This window comes from Acanthaster planci, linkage group LG02, assembly GCF_054643075.1.
Source record: "Acanthaster planci isolate LZ-2023a linkage group LG02, COTS_SCS, whole genome shotgun sequence".
In the NCBI taxonomy this organism is placed as follows: domain Eukaryota; kingdom Metazoa; phylum Echinodermata; class Asteroidea; order Valvatida; family Acanthasteridae; genus Acanthaster; species Acanthaster planci.
The window spans coordinates 24,234,275-24,254,915 of NC_141778.1; the positions used below are offsets into that span (position 1 = coordinate 24,234,275).

The window sequence follows — 20,641 nt, forward strand, 5'->3', positions numbered from 1 at the left end:
ATGACTTGCGCTCTGAGCCTACCAATCATTAGCAGCCGCTTGACACTTTTTGGACCCTTACTCTGAGGTTTTAAGAACAAATTGATGTGTCCGTATATAGTCCTACAAACTTTTTGCAAATTATTGTGATTGGAAATTCAATTAAAGATTGTTGCAGCAATGCAACTTTTCATGTATAACTTGCAAGACTGCAGTGCCACTCAAGTCATTAACTCAGTGGAGTTAGATTCTCAGTTACCTGATGTGTAACATCGAAAGCCTCTTCGGGCCAAATGTTATAAGCGTGATCAAATCCTTGCAGTATCTGACGATTGGGAAAGTTTGGAAGGGAGAATGTCAAAGGCTGTGTCCAAAACGTATCGACTGCGGCTTCGGCTAACACGTGCGTCTATATAGGAAATGGCTGTTTAGCCGCTATCTGGTGACTTTCATGGCCTCGTTGTATTGCCGGCCGTATTAGGCAAGTCTCTCGACAAAAAAAAAAACCAATAAAAAACACGCCTACTGCAAAAGCAGTCCCCAGAATGTTTGGCTTGAGACTGTGAACGGTTCCCAAGCCAAACGTAAGGTATCATTTCTGAATTGCCTAATCATGACCAATTTCTGTAATGAATGACATTAACACCAAGAAACATGCTTGTATTGTACTGTATTCTCGGGCGAGACCTTTAACTACGGCTGCCTTTCCTCTACGGCAACGCAAGTTGGTGCTTAAAAAATGATGGTAGAGAGCAGACAGTGCTGATCTTACGTAACTCAAAAAAAAATAATAATAATCTGGTGCCCAGAGACTAGTGGGTCACAATAATGTAAAGCTCTTTCAGACCCCTTGCATACAGCGCTGTACGAGTGCTATAATCTAACTTGGCCATCAGTCTGATGCGACTAACGATGGGTCCTTGAACAAAAGCCAAAATTCGCTCACTCGTTGAAGAGAAAAACCTTCCTCATCTGTCTATATATCTGATGAACTAAAACCTAAACAAATGGACTCCAGTCTTGCTCTGGCATGCACCAGCCGCTAGCTTTGAATGGATTTAACCATCCCCTATGATCTGAGGGCGCACTATTGTAGGCAGCGGTTATCCATGACTCGAAATAAGAACTTGTCCCAATGACTTGGCCGTCGGCTTGAAATTACACAGAAATCTGTTGTAGTGGCTGCAGCCAGTTGTCATACAGAGTCGTGTGTAAATTATAACCATGGCCAAGTGATTGGGACGCAGCCTATTAAAGCTGTACCCTCAATAACTTATTCGTTTCCAGTATTTTGAACTTGGTCTGCACTGATGGGCCACCGACTCACCCTCGGATTTGGACTGTTATTGGAAAGGAACGAAAACCAGCAGAAGCTCCGGGTAGCGGTGCTACACAAACACTTGCTGTGATTAAACGGAAACGCAGTGAACTGTGGTCCTCTGAAGTAAACTCCGTGTGTCATTGTTTTTGTGCCAAAAGGGGAAATTCTCGATCTCTTCCCTCCGCAGATTTTTCTAATCACATGGTTAAGAAAACTTTTTCAAGGGGTGGCTTTTCGGGAAGTAAATGTTTCCGCAGGATGTCAAAACACTTTGCCCTCTTGATTTAAGTCCAGGGACAGCAGAGGGAATTTCCCCGCTCAAAGTCACTTTAGGTAAACTTCCAAGACCTTGAAATGCAGGAAAACGTTGTAAATGAAGTCTTTGCAACAAAACTTCTTCTATACTCATCGAATCAAAGGTGTCCACAAGGTGCTCAGATTTTTTTTAAAAAAACATTTGCCGTAGAAATTCGTACCGACAAAAAATCCCATTATAATAAAAGTAAAATTGCCGGGTTTTTGCACCTTTGTTTAAGGCACTTTATGGTATATCGCAGTGAACATACAAAGCTTTCCTTTATTGACTTTGAAGCCGTGATGTTTCGACAAATCCTTGTATATACGTTGCGCTTAATCATATGTTGAATGGCAGACATCTTTCTTTTCCACCACGTTCCCTTTTATCAGTTAATGTAAGTATTACAATTGCCAACGGGTCTACAGGGAACAAAACAAACACGGCAGCATCATGATAAAGGTCTGTACCAAATGCAAGTGTTCGACAGTGACGTAACCGGGGCGACAATTCAGGAGGCGTGGGGTGCTAAATAGCAGGGGAACTGTGTCATTATGGGAAATGTGCTCAATTCAAGATTTCAAGTGTGGGGATCAGAGGTCACGAGCATCCGTGTGGGGGGGGGGGAGGCTTGCGCCGGCGAGGCTTGACAATCCGAACTATATAATTTCGGAGGTTGTACAAGTTTTGACCGAGGAATGTTAAAGTGACCCTTTTTCAGTAAAACATGCCCCAACCTCGTTTTCGTTGGCTGATCCCAGTGGTTGTGACATACTCGCGTTCTTTTTTAAAATGATAGAAAAAAGGAGTTTCGTACTGCCAGAGGCTGCGTCTTGATGAAGTCAGAGCCACTTCTGACCCAAGCTTGACTACCCCTTTCTCTGACGGCATGCTCGTTGAAACTCAACCCAATGGATTGATTAACGCCTCCCCGCAGCAGCAGGGAAGAAAGGTCAGTGCTAGTGACAGTGGTGGCGTCGAAAATAAGCGCTGATGGGGAGGGGACGGGGTTGTGGACCCAATATTATTGTTCTCCAAATACATGCACTGGGCATTCGCTAATTTGTGCATTAAGTTTTAGATTATAAACCCCAGTGGTGTTGAAATTACCTCGTCCATTGTTGAAAATAAGCCCGTCTTTGTTTTAAGTTTCATAGTTTGGTAGCGTTAGATTTTGAAACGACGAATGACCCTTTCGAGCAGTTTTACCGGCTGGATATTGTTGCGGTTAAAGGCAAGTATATGAAGATTATACAAAAATGGTCAATTTGAATTTGTCTGTCTGTCCACTTCCTGCCAATATCCTTTTTGGCGCGATGGTTAAACACTTTACATACGGACGAGGAAGAGGATGTGCAGCTTTGTAGCAGTCTCGTGTGATGTTGGCATAACATTTTTTTTTCTGCCCACGCAATTTGAGGAAAGACCTTACAGATTTTGGGGCTCTCGCCAAGTCTGAGTCCTGACGGCGGCTTACAAGGTTGCCATATTTCACGAACATTTTCCTTTAACATAGCAACAACCAACCAATGGGACATTTTCTCAAGCAGTGTCAGTTTTAGACGCCGCTTTTCTTATTATTAATTTGAAAACTGAAATAATGCTATATCGTTCTGAATTAAACGTGCAATTTCTACATAGAACCAGTGCTCTGTATAAGTGATACTAGTGGGTAGTGTATGAATTTCGAAAGTGGGTTAACTCTTTTGAACAATTTTACCGACTGAGCAATATCACATGTTGTGGCACATTAGATCTTCGGTTCCACGAACGGGTGTACATCCCAGGGTGGGGTGGGCCCCCCCCCATTTTTAGGTGGGTAGATTGGCTGCTAAATCACCCCCACACACACACACACCCAAGTGTGTATTTGCCTGCAACTGGGGACCCCCTATTGTTCCTCTTTTGTTTGTACTTTAACTTTTTCAGAAGACCACCCATATGTTTTGTACACAGTTGTCAATCGGGGACCCTCTGTCAATCGGGGACCTTATTGTCCTCTATTGTTCAGGGTCCCCAATTGAATGCAGAAACAAACTCACTTATACACCCACACTTACACACTTTTTGTGGTGAGCAAAACAATAAAGCGGATTGCGAACTTTTTTTGGACTTCCCGCAACTACTAAAATGTCATCAAGATCAGTCGAGAAAAAAAAAATGCCATAAATATGCTCCTAGCCCAAAAGGGAGATGTAAAGTCGTGTCTGTTTCCTCCAATGTTTTGATTTGACGTCACAGTTTTGCTAAGTATGTAGATCATGGAAACTATAATTTTCACCCAAAGTTAGGTGGGTTTCATAGCCCAGGGAATCGTTATGTTTAAAAGTGTTTAAAGAGCAATAAACTTGAAACCCTGACCGTGCCTGAAAAGTTAAAGTGAAGTGTGAGCGCGCACTCGCATCAACGTAATCATACATATCATAATGTGATCGTTACAGGAAAAAGGCTTGGCTCTGACTGGATTTCTTAGTCCTCTGAACTGACGTTTTACGTCCTTACCCTATACATGTATACGGTTTTGCAAATTCAAACCGAGCGAAGTGTTACCGTTGGTCCTTATTTTGGAGTAAATATAGAGTTGGTAGTCATTTGTCAGCATATAGAAATTATGAATTCTCGTGGGCTGCATGACTTCAGTTCGGATTTTTAACACACGACAAAGAGGTAAATGTACCCTTCATGTAACTTTTTTTAATTTCTCTTTTTTCATAATTGGTTTTTACAAGTATCATGATGATTTTTACATTTACTGCAAGAGTAATTACCAGAGGTTTATCATAATTTATATCAGAGGAACTACATGTACGCATTTATTTTTGGAAACAATTTGTCTCTAATTATTACTATATTTTAGTCATTTTCCTCTTCGTCAGTTAGCTGGAACAGTCCGTCAAATTCAATACAATGTTTAGGCGTAACCCTACTCAAGGCTTTGTTGACTTCTTTGCCTTTGTCAAGTTTTTCTTGGGGATCGTCCACAATGTCTCGGTGAGTTTGTCCTTAAAATGTAGGTAACTGGCAGAAAACGCCTTATAGTTGTCGAAAAAGTCTTGCTTGTCTACCCAGAGGGTCTTCCTGTTTGCCTTTTGCCTGGCTTGATCTTTAATCATGTCCTCTTTGACGTACTTGTCCTATTTTCCATCCCTCATCTCCCTATTTGTTTCTCTGGCTTCAGCCAGCCAAAATTGGTAGGTGACGTTGTCTTCCAATTCTTAACTATCTTCAAACGAAGTTTGGTCATATTCTACCTCCTGAGCAGATTCCAAATCATCGTCAACTTCACTTGTGCCTGATTCCTATTCAGCGTGGAGGTTTTCCATGTGCCTCTCTGGATTAGACTTCCGTCCAAAGCATGGGGTTTTACTGCAGAAATAACTTTCATGTTTACCCTTGGAAGGATGATCTTTAAATGACAAGAAACAAATGAAATCGTTCAATATATAATAGACTTGAATACGACATGTATTTCACTGCTCGTGATTCGCTCTTTCATTTTTCTTTTGCTCGTTTTCGCTATCCATTTGCTTTTAATGTTCATTTTCGCTCTTTTCGTTGTTCGTTCGCTCTTTTCATTGCTCCATTTATTTTGCTCTTTTCATTGCCCATGTGCTCTTTTCCAAAACACTAGTCCAACCCAAATTAGATCATTGTAACAGTACATGGGACCCACACGCAGTCACTAACAGAAATGGTTGAGAAAGTCTAACACAGAGCACCACGATTTGTCAAAAATGGGTTTAGACGTGAATCCAGTGCTACTTATTGCTTCTTCGTTAAGTGGGAAAGACTTGATGTCCGAGGCATGCAAACACGACTAACCATCACCTTCAAGGAGCTACTTCACCTCGCCTCATCAAATATTGACCATATTAAGGTCACTAAAGAAGAAACAGGACACAACAGGCGAACCATAAACAATCACCCAAATAATTTGAAAAGAATGGTATTCATCGAGAACTGTAACAAATTCTCGCTCTATCCATATATACTATACCAGAATGGAACCTCCCATACCAACAGATATTAAGACATCATCTTACCTGAAGTACTTTAAGGCAAGACAGGAAGCTATTGATCTAGAAAATTAACCCCAAAAGCCCCTTTAGCTACCTGCTGCATGTTTAGATAGACCCTCCAAGCGATTTCATGAAGTTAAATTTCTGAAGTTTTTTAAGATGATCTAGACCCTTAGTAAAAGTACAAGACTTGGACGCAACCATTAGGTGCATACAGCCGGGATTTCTGTTCATCCGTGGCAAAATGATGTCTGTCACAAAAATTTGCGGTAATCAGATAATAGCGGTCAATTTGGGAATTTTTTTTAATGCAGCCGGGCTTTTATCATCTGTGTTCACAGTTGGTGTTGTATTGTCACCGTAATTTTGTATTTGCAAGTCTAATCTGGCTTTTTCAGGGTCTATGTTGACCAGCCCGTCACCACATCATGTCACTGCGGTCTCCTGATAGACTTTGTAAAGAAAATGTCAGTTTGTTGCAAAACAGGAAACCGCAGTGTTCGGACGAGCTGTGTTCGCATTGAGGCACGTCCATGTTTCAGTCTGATAAATTTCTGCTGTGGTGAAATTGTCGACCTAGATGATAGGTTACACAAGCTTCCTGTAAAAGTACAAGAGTCAAACCTATGTTTTGCACTAATTACTTTTACTCACGACATGCAGAGTCATATCCAGGTTTGGGGTCTGGATTCAAAACAGGGGATTTTTCAAAGGAAATGTCTCGATTTCTTTTTGTCTGCTGGGTACCCAAGCCATTATATCTACAATGGGAGGAAGACACTCCAAGGCAACAGTCACTAAACACAGGTTTATGGACCCTGAGTTGGACCAAGAGAGAGCGTTTATTGTCCTAGTAACGGAGGCTCCCTTGATGCGCTAATGATTGTGAAACGCAGGTGTTGCCAATTGAACGCCTACACCAGCATGGCTCTTTTCAACCGATGAGGGCTTCTGCTCAAGGCGGATAATGTTCATGTTTGATTAAATATCATCAAGATTAGGATGCAGGTGTAACCACAGTGTAGTACCCCATTTATCCTATTGTGTTCAAATAGTTGTAACTCAAATAGACTTGACTGGACATTTTACTCAATGACTCGACTCGACCCGAGTCACTATGCTACCATGACTCAACTCGAGTTACAAAACTTAGTGATTCGTCACAACTCATTTGCACAAAATGCAAGACTTCATAACACATCCGTTGATTATAAAGCGTTTACGGTACCTTGTCACCTGACTGGGTGTGAGTGGTTTTTGAGTGAAGTGAATGTGACAGAAATGTGTTATCCTGCATAATGGCATGCAACACGCTCAGAGGCGGCTCTGCCGGAGGCCTGGGGGGCTAGGAGGCTTTTGTCTAGCCCTCCTCCATGTACAAAAAGCTGGGAAATACTGAAATTGCACTTCCATACTAATATTTAAATTTGAATTTAATAGTCCATGATCATTTGGCAGGGTCGTTATGCACAATATACATTAAATTCGACCTCGTTTGTGCATTATCAAGGAAGTCAATCAGGGCCATTTACTTGGTCAATGCTTTTTTATATTTTTTATTATTTTTTGCAAGACAAACAGCACAAGCCGTGTGTTGAGTGACAACCTATGAGCAGGTTTTTTCTTTGTTTTTCTCAGAGCAGTCAACTAAACAAAAAATGAATTAAGGCAATGTAATAATACACAAAGTAAATAACAATCTATCAATTCTATAAATAAAAACAAAATAAAATAATAACACCCAAAAGGAAGTGTAAACGGTGTGTGCTACCTTTCAAATTCACAAATCCACCCACCTAGCGGGTACTGCGAAGCGCGGCAGCCTACTGGAATCTTAAAGTTCTACAGGGGACCTACGTAACGCTATTTTGCTGCTGAGTGTCACCAGGAAGCGCTGTTTCTGCCCTATTTTGTGCTGTTTTCTGTGAGCGCATAATGAAACCATTTGTCTCCATTTAAAAATGGAAATCAGCGAGTGGCACCTTTCTACAGTTAACCAACGTCATGGTACATACATGCGCACTGATTAAGAGCGCCCATTGGCTAATACGCCAAGCTTGCAATTATGCACTTGTACATTGTGTATGACTAAAGTTGTAACTGCGCCACAGGTCAAAAACTAGATAGACGAGACACACGGTCACTCTCGATCAACGACACAGCAGTCTCATCGTGAAAAAACAGACTCCAGTAGAGGTATAAAGAGTCTTGTCGGGCAAATTTTTATCTTCGTCGACCCAACGAAGCCATTGTCCGCATACTTGTGGCTTACAAGCAAACAAGTAGCAGCAGCTTGTCTAGGATCTCTGGCTGTTGGAAGTGAGCGTATAGTTAGACGTCAACAACGTTCCCACGAGGGTGCGAGGATACTGGACGATAAGGTTAAGGATTAGTTAGTATGTTGGTTTGAACCCCGAGCAATGGCGCTATTTCCGATCATTGCTGCTGCCCTTGGTGGAGTTTTGTTAGGTAGTCTCTTTGGCGGCCAGTCTTCCCAGAGTGAGTACTAAACACTTTAAGTTGTTTGACGCTTTTTATGTTTAGCGGGAATGTAATGACAGCACAGGGAATTTATGAAGTGGTCTCTGGGAAAAGAAAACTCGGTTACTATTTCATCACGTCAAGCATCTTGACCCCTTTGTTCTCTTCCTTTTTGTCACGAAATGGAATCGTGTCAGACGGGAGAGAAAATCTAAGTTGAATCTGTACTGATGAAACGGAGGACACGCCAGTGTCAATCGTTTTGTTTTTGTATTGTTTGCTTCCTATGCACCTGACAAAATATTATAGACTGGCTTTAAGGGGACATCGCAGAAGTTTAAAAAATGAGGATATCCCTTCAAAGCCTCTATACGAGATGTCGGGGAGATGAAAGGCGAATCCAGCATTAACTGATCGCACTAGTCACTGCTCAGAAACAATTTCCAGAACAAAACTGCTCTGTCCATACAAATCATAAAAATCAAGCTCCATTTAAAGACAATTTATATCTTCAGTCGGATTAAAAACAAAGGCCCCAGGATCTGCCCTTGGGGAAGATTCGTCCCGCACGTTCCCAGACGTCAAGTTTGCGCTCGTGATGGACTGGTCCCCGTCCATTATATAGAGACTGGTAGCTAGCTGCGGTTTAACGCGTGCAATTAGTCCCGTCAATTTGGATGCTGAATATTTCAGTTTTTGACATGTCAGGCCAGTAGCAATGCTTTTACATGTACTTCATTTCAGCACGGAGGCAAATAAAACATAAGTACCTATCTTTGCTAAACCTCTGTTGATCACATTGTGGTAATTTGATTTTCAATGATTATCATCAATAAATTATTTTACGCCAATTTATTTCTAATCAGTGGTTATTGTGTTAGAGTTTACAGAAATGATTAATTTATGGTGAAGTTGTTTTCAGTAACGAAGAAACTTCTGCTTGAATATTTAAATTTTTGTCAGACAAAACGGGCGATTCACAATAGCGCGCATCCAAGAGTTTGCATTGCGTTGACCAATCACAAGGCGCGAAATCTGTCCACCCTTTCCAAACGCGCATTTATTTCAAATCAGTGGTTATTGTGGTAGATTTTAGATAAATAAACAATTTATGCTGAATTTTTTTCGGAAGTGAAGAAGAAAAGGCAGAATATACTAGGCCTATCAGCTCCTGCTGGATTTGTGCATCGAGCGGGCATCGTTTCCTCATTTACATACACTTGGAAGGATTCTGCCGGATTCATTACCCGATACCGGTCCCCTATGTTCGGAGGACGTCTGTGAGACGTCTGGAGACTACGTACGGGACGGGAACCAGTCTACGCCCGTGAGCGCTTTTGTGACGAAGTTGAGGGGTCGAGACTAGTAAATAAATTGCCGTAGACAACAATGATAAATACCCCACTTCAAAATTCAGGAAAAATACTTACAAGTTTCACAGGTGTTAAAGACACATAACAAATTAAAGCTCACTTCCTCATCTTTCATGTTCCTTTCAATTTTCAGTGGCTTAACCAATGACTTTGGAAGATATTTCTCTCCGGAGAAAATCACCCCTCAAAACAGTCAGGAGGCCCATCGCCATTTTGGAAAGTGATGCCTACACTCCATGGCAAAATATAGCAATTAGGAGGGCCCCGTTTGGCCGATATTATCAGAAATACAAGCTGACAGTCCTGCGCCTGCATTTTATCTACCTTTTAAACAAACCACCCAGTTCACGTGCACGAAAGGCTTTTTAATAGCAGAGAATTTTACAGCCTACAAATCGTGATTTGGCCGTGCGAGCAATTTTGGACCGATTTACTTGCCTGCAGCTTGAGCACTTCGACGAACGTATATCCTGGTTCCCAGACCCAATAAACTCGACTATATTTACTCGTTCTCGCTTGCGATTCAAGAGTCCGGTATCACCCAATATCATTTGGCAGACTTGAACATTGTGTTTATGTAGTGATCGGCTGAACTTAAGAATAGGGCCTAGAAGTAAAACACGTTTAAAACATATGCAGTTATTGTCGCCATGGATGTACTGCTGTTTTTAAAAATAATAATAATAATAAAAAAAGGGTCTATGCTTGGTCTCTTGTCATTAAGGCGCCTTCATTTGCTAGCTTTTCCGCGATATCCGGCGTCAACGTCAAAGGTCGAGTTCGGGCGGCCTGTTCCTGACACGGGTTTCTTGTTCTCGCGCTCGAACGGCGGGAACACGACTCAAGAACACTGTTCTTGGAACAGGATCACACACCACCTCTGCGTCAGGGTTTTACAGGAACACACGGGAAAACTCGTGAGATTTTGATTTTTGAACAGCTGCAAAAAGTAGAGAGATGGCTTCCAAAACCATCGACAATGGGAAGTTTTGCAAAATTAACATTAATTATTTTCCGTAACACAGAAATGAATGCTCCTGTTTATATAGAAAAGAATTCAGCCCATCCAAACATTAACTCTCGAATAACGTAGCCTGTATAGATGCCGCCATTTTGCATGTTCTTGTCACTAACTACCAGCGACAACTGGTTTTACGTTCCCGGCGTTCGAGCGGCCGACCCACGAATAACAAATCGAGCTGTTCGTGAACATACGGGAACAAGCCGCCCGAACTCGGCCAAAGATTGTATAACGTCTGTCACCGATCAGTAAGTCCTACTTGGACAGCCAGACTCCCCCCGTCGGTGATATGTAGTTATTCATAATTGCATATGAACGACATGATCTTGCATAACGTATACAGAGTTTCCACCAATCAAACAAGTCCAGCAATTTGATTGGCTACTACCCGTTTTGGTAGATGAGCTGATTCGCGGTGTACAGACAGCTTGCAGATTCGTCGGGATTTCGGGAAGTCGAGATTTCTGAACTCACTGTAATAGTTGGACACAAGTAACGACGCGCGGCCTTCATATCCAATGCATAAACGCAGACAAGGTCACGAAAGATCCCGGCTTGAGTTCAGTCTAATGGCACTTTAGAGCAGTAAGGACCGATAAACCAGACAGAAGTAGTCAAATTATCGTATCTTGTCCGTACGTGTGACGCTGTTGTGACTTAAACCAAGTCCACTCACACACGTAGGCATTGGAAGCGCTGAAACTCTCTGTGAATGAACTAATTTTTTTTCATGCGTATTTCGTGCGCGCACATCCCTAACATCGCGAGCGCTATCTTCATGCCAAACAGAGTAAATGTAACTGATATGTTTTTCAGAGATTTAGGTCTGTTTTAGCCGTTATAATGAACAATCCTCTTTTGTTTATCCTTTACCCATTTGCATAGATCCAGACAGGCAACCACCGTACTTAAAAACTGGCACTTGCCCCAAGGATATGACACGGTATCCAGGCCCTGGGTCATCGAGTGTAGTTGTTAAATGGTCTACGCCAAAAGCAGACGATGATAAAAGTAAACCCGTCAAGTAAGGGCTAATTACTTTTCCTACCTTTGATGTGAAGATAAGAAAAAGTGAAGAATTCACATTCACCTTTACGTTACAGAGCTTTCTTGACACAATGGCATTGGCTAAGTTGCAGATAGGCTATAGGAGATATCCTTACGATACCGATGTTATCAAAGGCCTGACAGCAAAAGGAAAACGAATCGCCGATTTTTTATATAATTGTTCGTTTGTTTCTTTTACCATGCATACAGTCAATACACAAGTAGACTACCCCTGCCGTACTGTGCGTACATTTTTCAGGAGGCTAAAACGCACGTTGAATACAATTGAAACGGCAGTAATTATTAATTTATTTCCATCACTTCATTTGTTTTCTTTGTTTGTTGGTGTGCTGGGTTGTTAAGTTGTTTGTTTGTTTGTTTGTTTGTTTGTTTGGATTGTTGGGGTGTTTGTTTGTTTGTTTGTTTGGATTGTTGGGGTGTTTGTTTGTTTGTTTGTTTGTTTGTTTGTTTGTTTTTAAGGAGGAAATCGCAGAAATAGCGAGATGGCTTACCGCAGACACGGAAAGTTTGCAAAATTACTATGAATAATTTTCCATAACACGGAACGAATGTTCCTTTTTAAATCGAAAGAATTCAGCCCATTTATGAACTTTAACCTTGAACGTAGGTGGGCGGCGCCATGTGTCATATTGCTTGCCTCAGCGATAACCAGTTGTACTTTCCCTGCGCTCAAGCGCCGACCCGTGGCACGAACAACATTACTGTTAGTGAACATAGGAGAACAAGCCGTCCGAACCTAAAATTCCTTCATGCATCGATCAATGGGTTTGAATCCTCGTGCCGTGTTAACCATGATTAAAACAAGCGCAAACAAATCGAATAATGAGACGGTAAGCCTGGTTTCCATATCGACGTACGAGACACAGAGAGCAACGAAGTTAAGACACAAACAGCAACACCGAAATTATTGCAAACGGAGGTGTCGCCAACAGCGCAGACAAACGCAAACCAGCGAGCGAAAGACTGTCTGTGTCGAGCAGCCGTGGCATCCTCCCCATACAAATACGCATGCTGGCATGACTGGAGTGCAACGATGCCCCTCTTGAGATTTGAAACTTTTCATAGTGGAGGTAGCAAGTAAACTAGATTTGTGGTACCACCATGGATATCTCTCTCGTTTTTAATATTTGGGGTTCTGAAAATTAAAGAACCGGTGGTACTCAACGTTTCAGACAGTATGCTCTGTCGGTCTTCAGGAGACTGCAGAGGGTCCAGTGATGTGTAGGGGAAAGTGAGGTGTGGAGAGGATGCAAACTCCGGATCCAGCAGAGGTGCATCGCGTCGCACTTCAGGCCAAGTAACAAGGCGCCTTTCTACATGCGCGTCAAGTCTTGCGCCAAGCGTTGCGTATCAGTCAAGGAGCGATTTTTGACGACCGAACGCAACACACACGCGTGTTATATTAATGGAGTCGACTTTTGTGCCCGTGAAAGTGAAACGCACGAGCGCATCGTATACGCATCGCCCCCCCAAAAAAAACGTACATACGGAAAGCCGGCTATACGGGACACGACGCACGACTGCTGGAGATTTACTGTTCACAAGGGTACTCATGTTTGAGGAGCGGCGCCTGCAAGATCTCGACCATAAAAGGCAGGCCCATAAAGAGAGGACCTGACTCGAGTCTAGAGGTCACCGTATGCAGTGCAAGAGCACCTAGCCTGTGTAACCAACTTCGAGCTATTGCTCTTTCACACCGACGTCCTCATCGATTCGATGGGCTTCCATGCATGATGATCATAATGATTATGATGATACCTAATAATTTAAACCTTTTTGTGTCAAGAGTATTAAGCCACCCCTTTGATGTTGCCAATCCTGTACATCAGTGTTTCTTGTTGTGTCATTCATCAGTTACCTATAACGTGGGTGCCTGTAACATGTAATTATCAATCGGTGGTAAATTTGCACTTAAATGACCCCGTACTACTGTGCCTTGGATTGCTCGTCAAACTAAATTCAAAATGCCAAATTTAAGTTTAGGTCAGGTGATCTTCTCCACAGACTGGACTCTGAGGAAGTTTTCTTAAAGTGGTACAACCTAGACTGCCTTGTTAAGAATAACCGCCACCGTATATCCCAGCAAATGAGAACAAAATAATGGATTCCAGACGGACAGGACGTGTCTGTGATCCAAACAGGGCTCAATTGGTGACCCTTCAAATCATGAAAGGTATGCGTCATGAAAGTTATTTAACCCTAATTAATGGACCCGTCCACTATTGCATTCTAATTTGATTTGGGGAGCAGGTTGGCGTAGCGGGTCTTTCCTCGCCTTCCACCTCTGCGGTCTGGGATCGAATACCGGCCCGGTCCACATGTGGATAGGGTTTTCAGTCCCTACCTGATTCCGTTGGTTTTACCCAGAATATTTCTCCGGGATTTTCTTCCCACCTCTAAAATTGTTACTGCTTCTCATTGTCTCCTCTCTACAGGTTTCTTCAGGCTTGCAAGCTACGATGCCTAGGGCGCTTATGAAGAGTCCTTGGTGTCATCACAAAAAAATAATAATCAATAATTATAATTTATGTGCGCATGCGCATAAATGACCTTTCGCGGTAAAGCTTGAGCGGCCCAGGTACAGGGACGCAAATGTCGACGTCATTTTCCCTCAGCCTCTGCATTTTTTTCAACTTCTTCTTCAGGAAACCGTCTGAAATTATCATAGCTGTTAATTTCTGGTGTGATAGGAATTTTTGGAGAGCAAAATAAAAAAAAATGAGAAATTTCGTTCGTTTGAAGTGCACGCGGGCAAAAGAAATCAGTCGAGTTCCGTTCTGCGTGAGCAGTAAAACATATTGTACGATACTTTAGGGTACGATCCTCTATTCTCGGTCGAAAACGTTCGGGGCGAAACAAACCTAACCAAGTCTGAAGCTGGCCCCCTGCATTCAGCCCGCGAGTCAGCGTAGTGCGATTGGTGCATAGTATTCTGAAGTACTACATACCTACTGAATTGGACAAGATCGAAAAGGAGCCTTGTTAATTTCTTTTGACTTTGCGCGCTCGGGGGAAAAGCATAGACTGTTTCTATTATTTTGAGAAGTTAAAAAAAATCAGTTCAGACCAGAAAGTAAAAGCTTTAATATAGAGGGTTTTCTGAAGACGAAAGGACACAAAGGTGCAGAAACTGAGAGGAAACGACACTGAAGTTTGTGCCCCTGTGCATCATGGGTCGCTTAAGCCTTTTGCCGCGAAAAGGCTATTTATGCGCATGTGCACATAAATTAAAATTTGTTAGTGGAAGGGTCTAGTTACGTTGTTGATGATACCTGACCATTGATCTCCATTGTCTTAAAATGAAGATCAGTGTATGTGACCTTAGATACATAGGTTGTCTTCCAAAGACATGTACAGAAAAATTGTCTATGGCGCCTTCCACTAAATGGGTAGATTTCAACGCGCGAGCTCATTAATTTTTCTTGATCCCGCGGGGTTTTTACAATAAAAGATGCCTTCATCGGGAGTGATCACAGAGATATTTTCAAAAATCTCGAATGTGGAACTTCTGGCGTCCAACTCGGCGTATTTCGTTCACAAAAACCTCCAACCCATGAGGCCCATTTGTTTGTAAAGAGGCGGGCGGCTACATTGAGAGCTGAGCGCATAGGTTTACTCCTCTTTTGGGGGTGTTTTCGTCGAAGTATGAATAAAAAAATTAGCCTGGCTAACCCCAGTAAAATGGAAAAAAGGAAACTTCTGGCCGTAATCTTGAATTTCCAAAGGGAAGCGGTACCGGAGGCCCACCACTCCTTAATACAGTCACCAGGCGGCGCTGTGTCTGTCCGATTTTGCACTGTTTTCAAAGGGCGCGTATTCAGTGTCGTGAAATCTGTAAAGGCAAGATGGCGTCCCCCATGTACAAACCAAAAGGGGGCACCCTGTCCATTTTTCGTTCTTTTTTTTATGTACCAACGGAGAATATGAGCCTGCCTGCCTTAGGAAATTGCAAAAACAGTAAAGGTTACTGGAAAATATCAGAGAAATGCACACTATGCCTCTTTGGCGGGGCATACTGACTATTCTGTCCTAAATAAGGGAAAAGGGTCTGAAATTTCCTGATTATTCAGTTATTTTTTTCTTCCAAAAAGCCAACCCGCGAGGTAGCGTAGAAAGGGAAACGGAGAATAGAGAGTCTGAATCAATAATAATTCTGTCTTTTCGTTATCTCTCTTGTACTTCTTATTCACTGCGTCCTGAAGTTTTGTAGAAGGAGTTTGATTCCTTGTATCACAGACACTATGCACAAAACAAGCCGCAATCAGTGGCAATGAACCAAACTGTATGATCCTTCATAAGAAAAGCAACAATGTAAGCGCATTCAAATTTTGGAATTGGTTACTGTACATGTATTTGTTACTATTTTCTGAATTTTGAGCCAATTTGTCTGAGAAAGTGACCTTTAGGGTGATATTAATTCTACTAGAAGGGTAAATTTCTGTGCGCGAGCTCATTAAAATTTTGTGATCCCATGGGGATTTACAATAAGAGATGCCATCGTCGAGAGCGATCATACAGAGATATTTTCATAAATCACGAATTTGGGACTTCTGGCGCGCGTACAACTAGGCGTATTTCGCTCACAAATCCAGTAGGTGGACCTATTTATAGAGGTGGACGGCTACATTGAGAGCCTAGAGCATAGTTGTACTCCTATTTCGGGGGTGCTTTGCGACGAAGGACGAATAACAAATAATCCGCGTAGCTAACCCCTATAATACTGAAAACTGAGAAAAGTGAATTTCTGGCCATAATCTTTTTTCCAAGGGGCCGGGGAAGCGGGAGGCTAACCTCTCCTTGAGAGTCAACAGGTGGCGCTGTTTCTGTGCGATTCACATTGTTTTCAGTGGGCGCGTAATGCAACCATTAGTGTAACAGTGTCGTGCTACCTTGAAGAATCTATAGTCAGGGAACCAGATCACATGTACGCGGCATCTTTAGTTTTAGGGGAAAAGGCCGATTAACCTTCTTTCGTATTGACAACCGGACGCGACAGACGACACTAACAGTAGAATTGGCAGACGACATCAATACCGCTACTTGTTGGATACTAGGCCAACTAGTACAGTACCACTTCAGTTATGAAGGTGTCAGGTGCGTTTTGTAGTCTCTTTTGGCTTACAAATTGTCAAGATTGATGGCCTGCTTGGGTCTTAAACTAAAATTAGTTGAGTGAGGTGACCGTACCGCGACCCCTTGGCCTTGTAAAGTTGTAGGCCTAACGCAAAATCTGATGTTTGGCCTAGCCTTGCCCTCATCTTGACAATTTGTATCGCGGTTTTGAATTTTGCATTGCTACAATGCCAGTGAGATCCCAGTCGGCAATATTCGCCCATGTAATCAATAAATTATGGCCGAGCCTAAGTTTGATTGAAACAGAGTAAAAAATTCTGCATATTTTTGTAAGTTTTGATAATTTTTAATAAAACTAAAGATGTAATTTTCTGAAATTTGTAAATTTTCTTTCACCGTGTCTGTCATTATCTACCGTCGAATAACAGTTAGGCCTACATCTATGTCACCCTGCCAGTGGCTATCTGTTGATGGGTTCCCATGTCAATTCCAAAATGGTGCAAGGTGTCTAAAGGCAAATTTTAACTACAAAAGTGCCCATTTTTTTGGAGTCAAAATAAGGGCTTCTCCCCTGAAAACTTTTGAGTGCTTAAAGCGTGCCCCCAATCTCCATTACAGTAGACTTGTATCAATCATACTTTTACCCTCCGTGCCCAGGGCAATTACTTTGGCATTATTGTCGCAATTTTTTTGCTCTTCTTACACAACTTGAAGAATTTTTCAGGGGACGTTTAGAATTGTTAACATTAATTTTGAATGAAATAGTTCAGGTCCAGTGATATGGTTATAACTTTCGGGGAATCAGAATTCAGAAAGCAGACACTTTTAACGATTATTCTTTCCGTTTCAGACATCCATAAAAGAATGAGTCCACCAAGAAAATTAAATTTGTGATACCAAAATATTTTTTATTCCTTTGGCAAACACCAATTTAAGCAATAAAGTGAATGTCAAAGTTGTTGCTGCAATTAAGATCAGGGTAAAAAGTTCTGGTGAAACAAATGAACTTATTTCGTGCCAGAAATAAGTGTAAGGTGACGCACTGCAGTTATTCCCATCTCGATCTTTCGGTTAAGGGCATCTTTAAGGAGAAGACTGGAAAAAAATGGAGTGATTTACAAGTAAAATGGAACTTTACCACAAAATAAGGTTATTTTGTTTCCTCTGAAAACTAAATCTTTCTGTTTATCCATATTTTTTTTGTAAACAAAGTACTTTAAAGGCCATCATAGAATCCATTTCTCGTTACCACGATAATTAATAGCGACTCCTCCTCTGTTGGCATTAGACCTACAGTGTGTGCTGTTGGTCTATGCATACGGTGCGTAAACAGATTTTTGGAGCTGTGTTGTAGAGGAAAATAAATTAAACCACAAACAAAATCTTATGAATCAAGTTAAAGAGAAAGAATTAAATAACAGTGAGGATAGGATTATTCAGGAAGGTGAGCGAGTAGTCTGTATTTCGATCGGGAAATGTGATAACTTCCACAAGATTAGAGGGAGTGTATACTTGGGACCCCCCCCATTTTTTTGACGTTTTAATCAAGCGAAACTGGCAAGTCCCCCCATAAAAGCAAAGCAACACTGTCTTCGTTGCGCTGACTCTATTTTTTTTGAAATTTCAAATTGTAATCTGAGAAAATGTGACTTTCTTTCTGATAAACTAACCGTGCAAAGTTGAATCCACCATCTGTCGTGTTAAAACGCTCACAGTTTCTCCTCAAAATTTCCCTCAAACCTCAAACCCTACCGTTTTTGACAACATTACCCCTACAGTTATTGAGCATGATGTCAACGTCATCTCCCTAGGTGAATTCAAAACTTAAAATGTAACTCTCCCTTCTATTATAGGAACAGGGTCCCCTAATTTGCAATCCCTGATAATGAAATAACTCATCCTAAATGAATAACTTCATTGAGAATGATTATTCAATGAGTAAACTCCACTTGAGAAGTAGACCCGTAAACAGGGCCTGATGTACAAGTGTACTCCTTCACAAAAAGAGTTCCATATACCAACGTCAGTAATTATTCCTTGGCTACAGTGGCCTATAAGTGGTCAGAAGGCAAAAGCATGTCCAGAAAAGTTCAATTTAGGAGAGAAAAACCAAGTTGTTTACTTAGAATACACTTTCAATTTTTCAGACCAGTCTCATAAGGTTTGTGTACAGGGTGTCAAGCACCATCTGTATGGAACTCTTTCCTTCTTTCCCTCCGTCCTTCTCAATCAAACCAGTTTCCCATTATTAGGGAGGATCTCTCTAGGCCTACGCCATGTAACCATGGAATTCTAGTGTTTCATTGTAAAAAAATGGAGTTTTTGCCAGCTGTTCTTTTTCCCGCCCACACAGGTTCTTGTAAAATCTAAACATCTGGTTTTTCATTTGCAGAGTGCGGAGAGAGGATGGTGGCCCAACTAATGGCGGCTCTTTCAATGCCAGTGGTTCACCTTACTACATCAGATACTCAGCAACAGATGCCAAAAATAACAAGCAAACCAACTTGTGTTCATTCACTGTCAATGTGAGGAGTAAGTACTGAAAGTGCTTGCTGTCTTTTTTATTTTCACCGAATTACCCTGAAGTAATATCCATGACAGCCTTGCACAGTCCACTTGCAGTTGCAGGGCCAAAACGTTCTCGGGGAAATGAGGGCTAAAAACTTCCCCGAGTCAACTGTCTCAAAGTTGTCAACTTGTCAACTGTATCTAAGTTCCAAGTTTATGTAAGTTTGAATTGGTCTCTTCATTTATAATTGATTTGCTTGTATTATCAAACCCAGTCAGATGTCATCTTTGTACTCGTTTCTTCTCCACTGCAGTAAAGAAATGTAAGCCCTACCCTCAAGTCTCCTGGGGCTCGTATACTTGTACTCATCAGTACTTGTATGGCTCAGAATGTACCGTCACCTGTTCAAGTGGATACTCCATTCGCGGGTCGCACAAGCGAACCTGCCAAGCGAATGAAATGTGGTCTGGCCCTCCTCCAAGATGTGCACGTAAGAGATGATAAAGCAAAATGGTTTGTGGTTGAACAGATAGACCTGTTTGAGCACGGGTTTTTCTATAATTAGCCATTCCATTCTTGATAACCGTTTCACTTAATTGAGTGGCTGATTTTCTCTGTTTTGCAAACATTTAAATCATAGCGAATGAGCAAGTTGTCCATCATGAGATCTTCAAAGAGAAGTAGTTGTCTTCACAGAGCTTGCCATTTTACTTGTACTATTCTGAAAACATCATGCATAGAATGTAGGGGATATTTGGTTTAAAGTTTTTTCGGTTGTTCCATTGTGTCTGCTGAAAGTAAACCCTTGATTTTTCAAAGCAGTTTTTTGATAATAAAATAAAATAAAATGTAACTAAATAATTGACACTGATAGATCAATCAGGTAACTGAAAATATCTGTGGCCATGAACAATACACAGAATCAGCAGAACAATCCATGCGAACAACTCTGGACAGGCTACATTTAGAAGTGAAGCCACCGTCCTTGGAGCCAAATGGCCAATCAATGCATACATGTACAGATCATCTGTGAAGGCTTTTGGAGTGCTGAGGATGGTTATGGGTTACCTGTATCTCTGCTCTTTCTAATGCAGGGGTTAGTAACCAGATTATACTCGGCATACCTTCATTTGTTTGTACAGCTGGAACAAGCAAAATAGCTACATGGGTTTTATACATTGTGCACTTTACAATATGGCCCCAAAAAGTCACCAACATACTGTCTTCACACATTCTAGCCATTCAGTGTCCAACCTTACCCGGTGCATCCTGCACTGATTCCAACTACTATCGCAGTGTCTGTACTCACTCATGCAGCCGAGCAGGCTACGGCCCTGCCCCAGGTCAGAGTGCGACCAGGGCCTGTAGAGCTGACGGGACCTGGACTGGGATTGCTGCAACCTGTGTCGGTGAGTAATGTACAACCAGTCTCAAACCACTTTTTGCTTGGTCTGTGCCGAGTACCCTTTACATGTACCTGTCACTTGATAGCTGATTACAGG

The 20,641-nt window shown here is 41.8% G+C and overlaps 1 protein-coding gene across 1 annotated transcript; it reads left to right on the forward strand.

Annotated features, from left to right (window-relative positions):
- Nucleotides 1-7,705: 7,705 nt before the first annotated feature.
- Nucleotides 7,706-20,556, forward strand: LOC147800049 (sushi repeat-containing protein SRPX-like). Its single transcript, XM_087148919.1, has 5 exons — nt 7,706-8,113; nt 11,375-11,513; nt 19,023-19,162; nt 19,453-19,629; nt 20,378-20,556. Exons 1-5 carry the CDS (start codon nt 8,035-8,037, stop codon nt 20,554-20,556), a joined length of 714 nt encoding a protein of 237 aa, XP_087005045.1. The 5' UTR covers nt 7,706-8,034.
- The last annotated feature ends 85 nt before the right edge of the window (nt 20,557-20,641 follow it).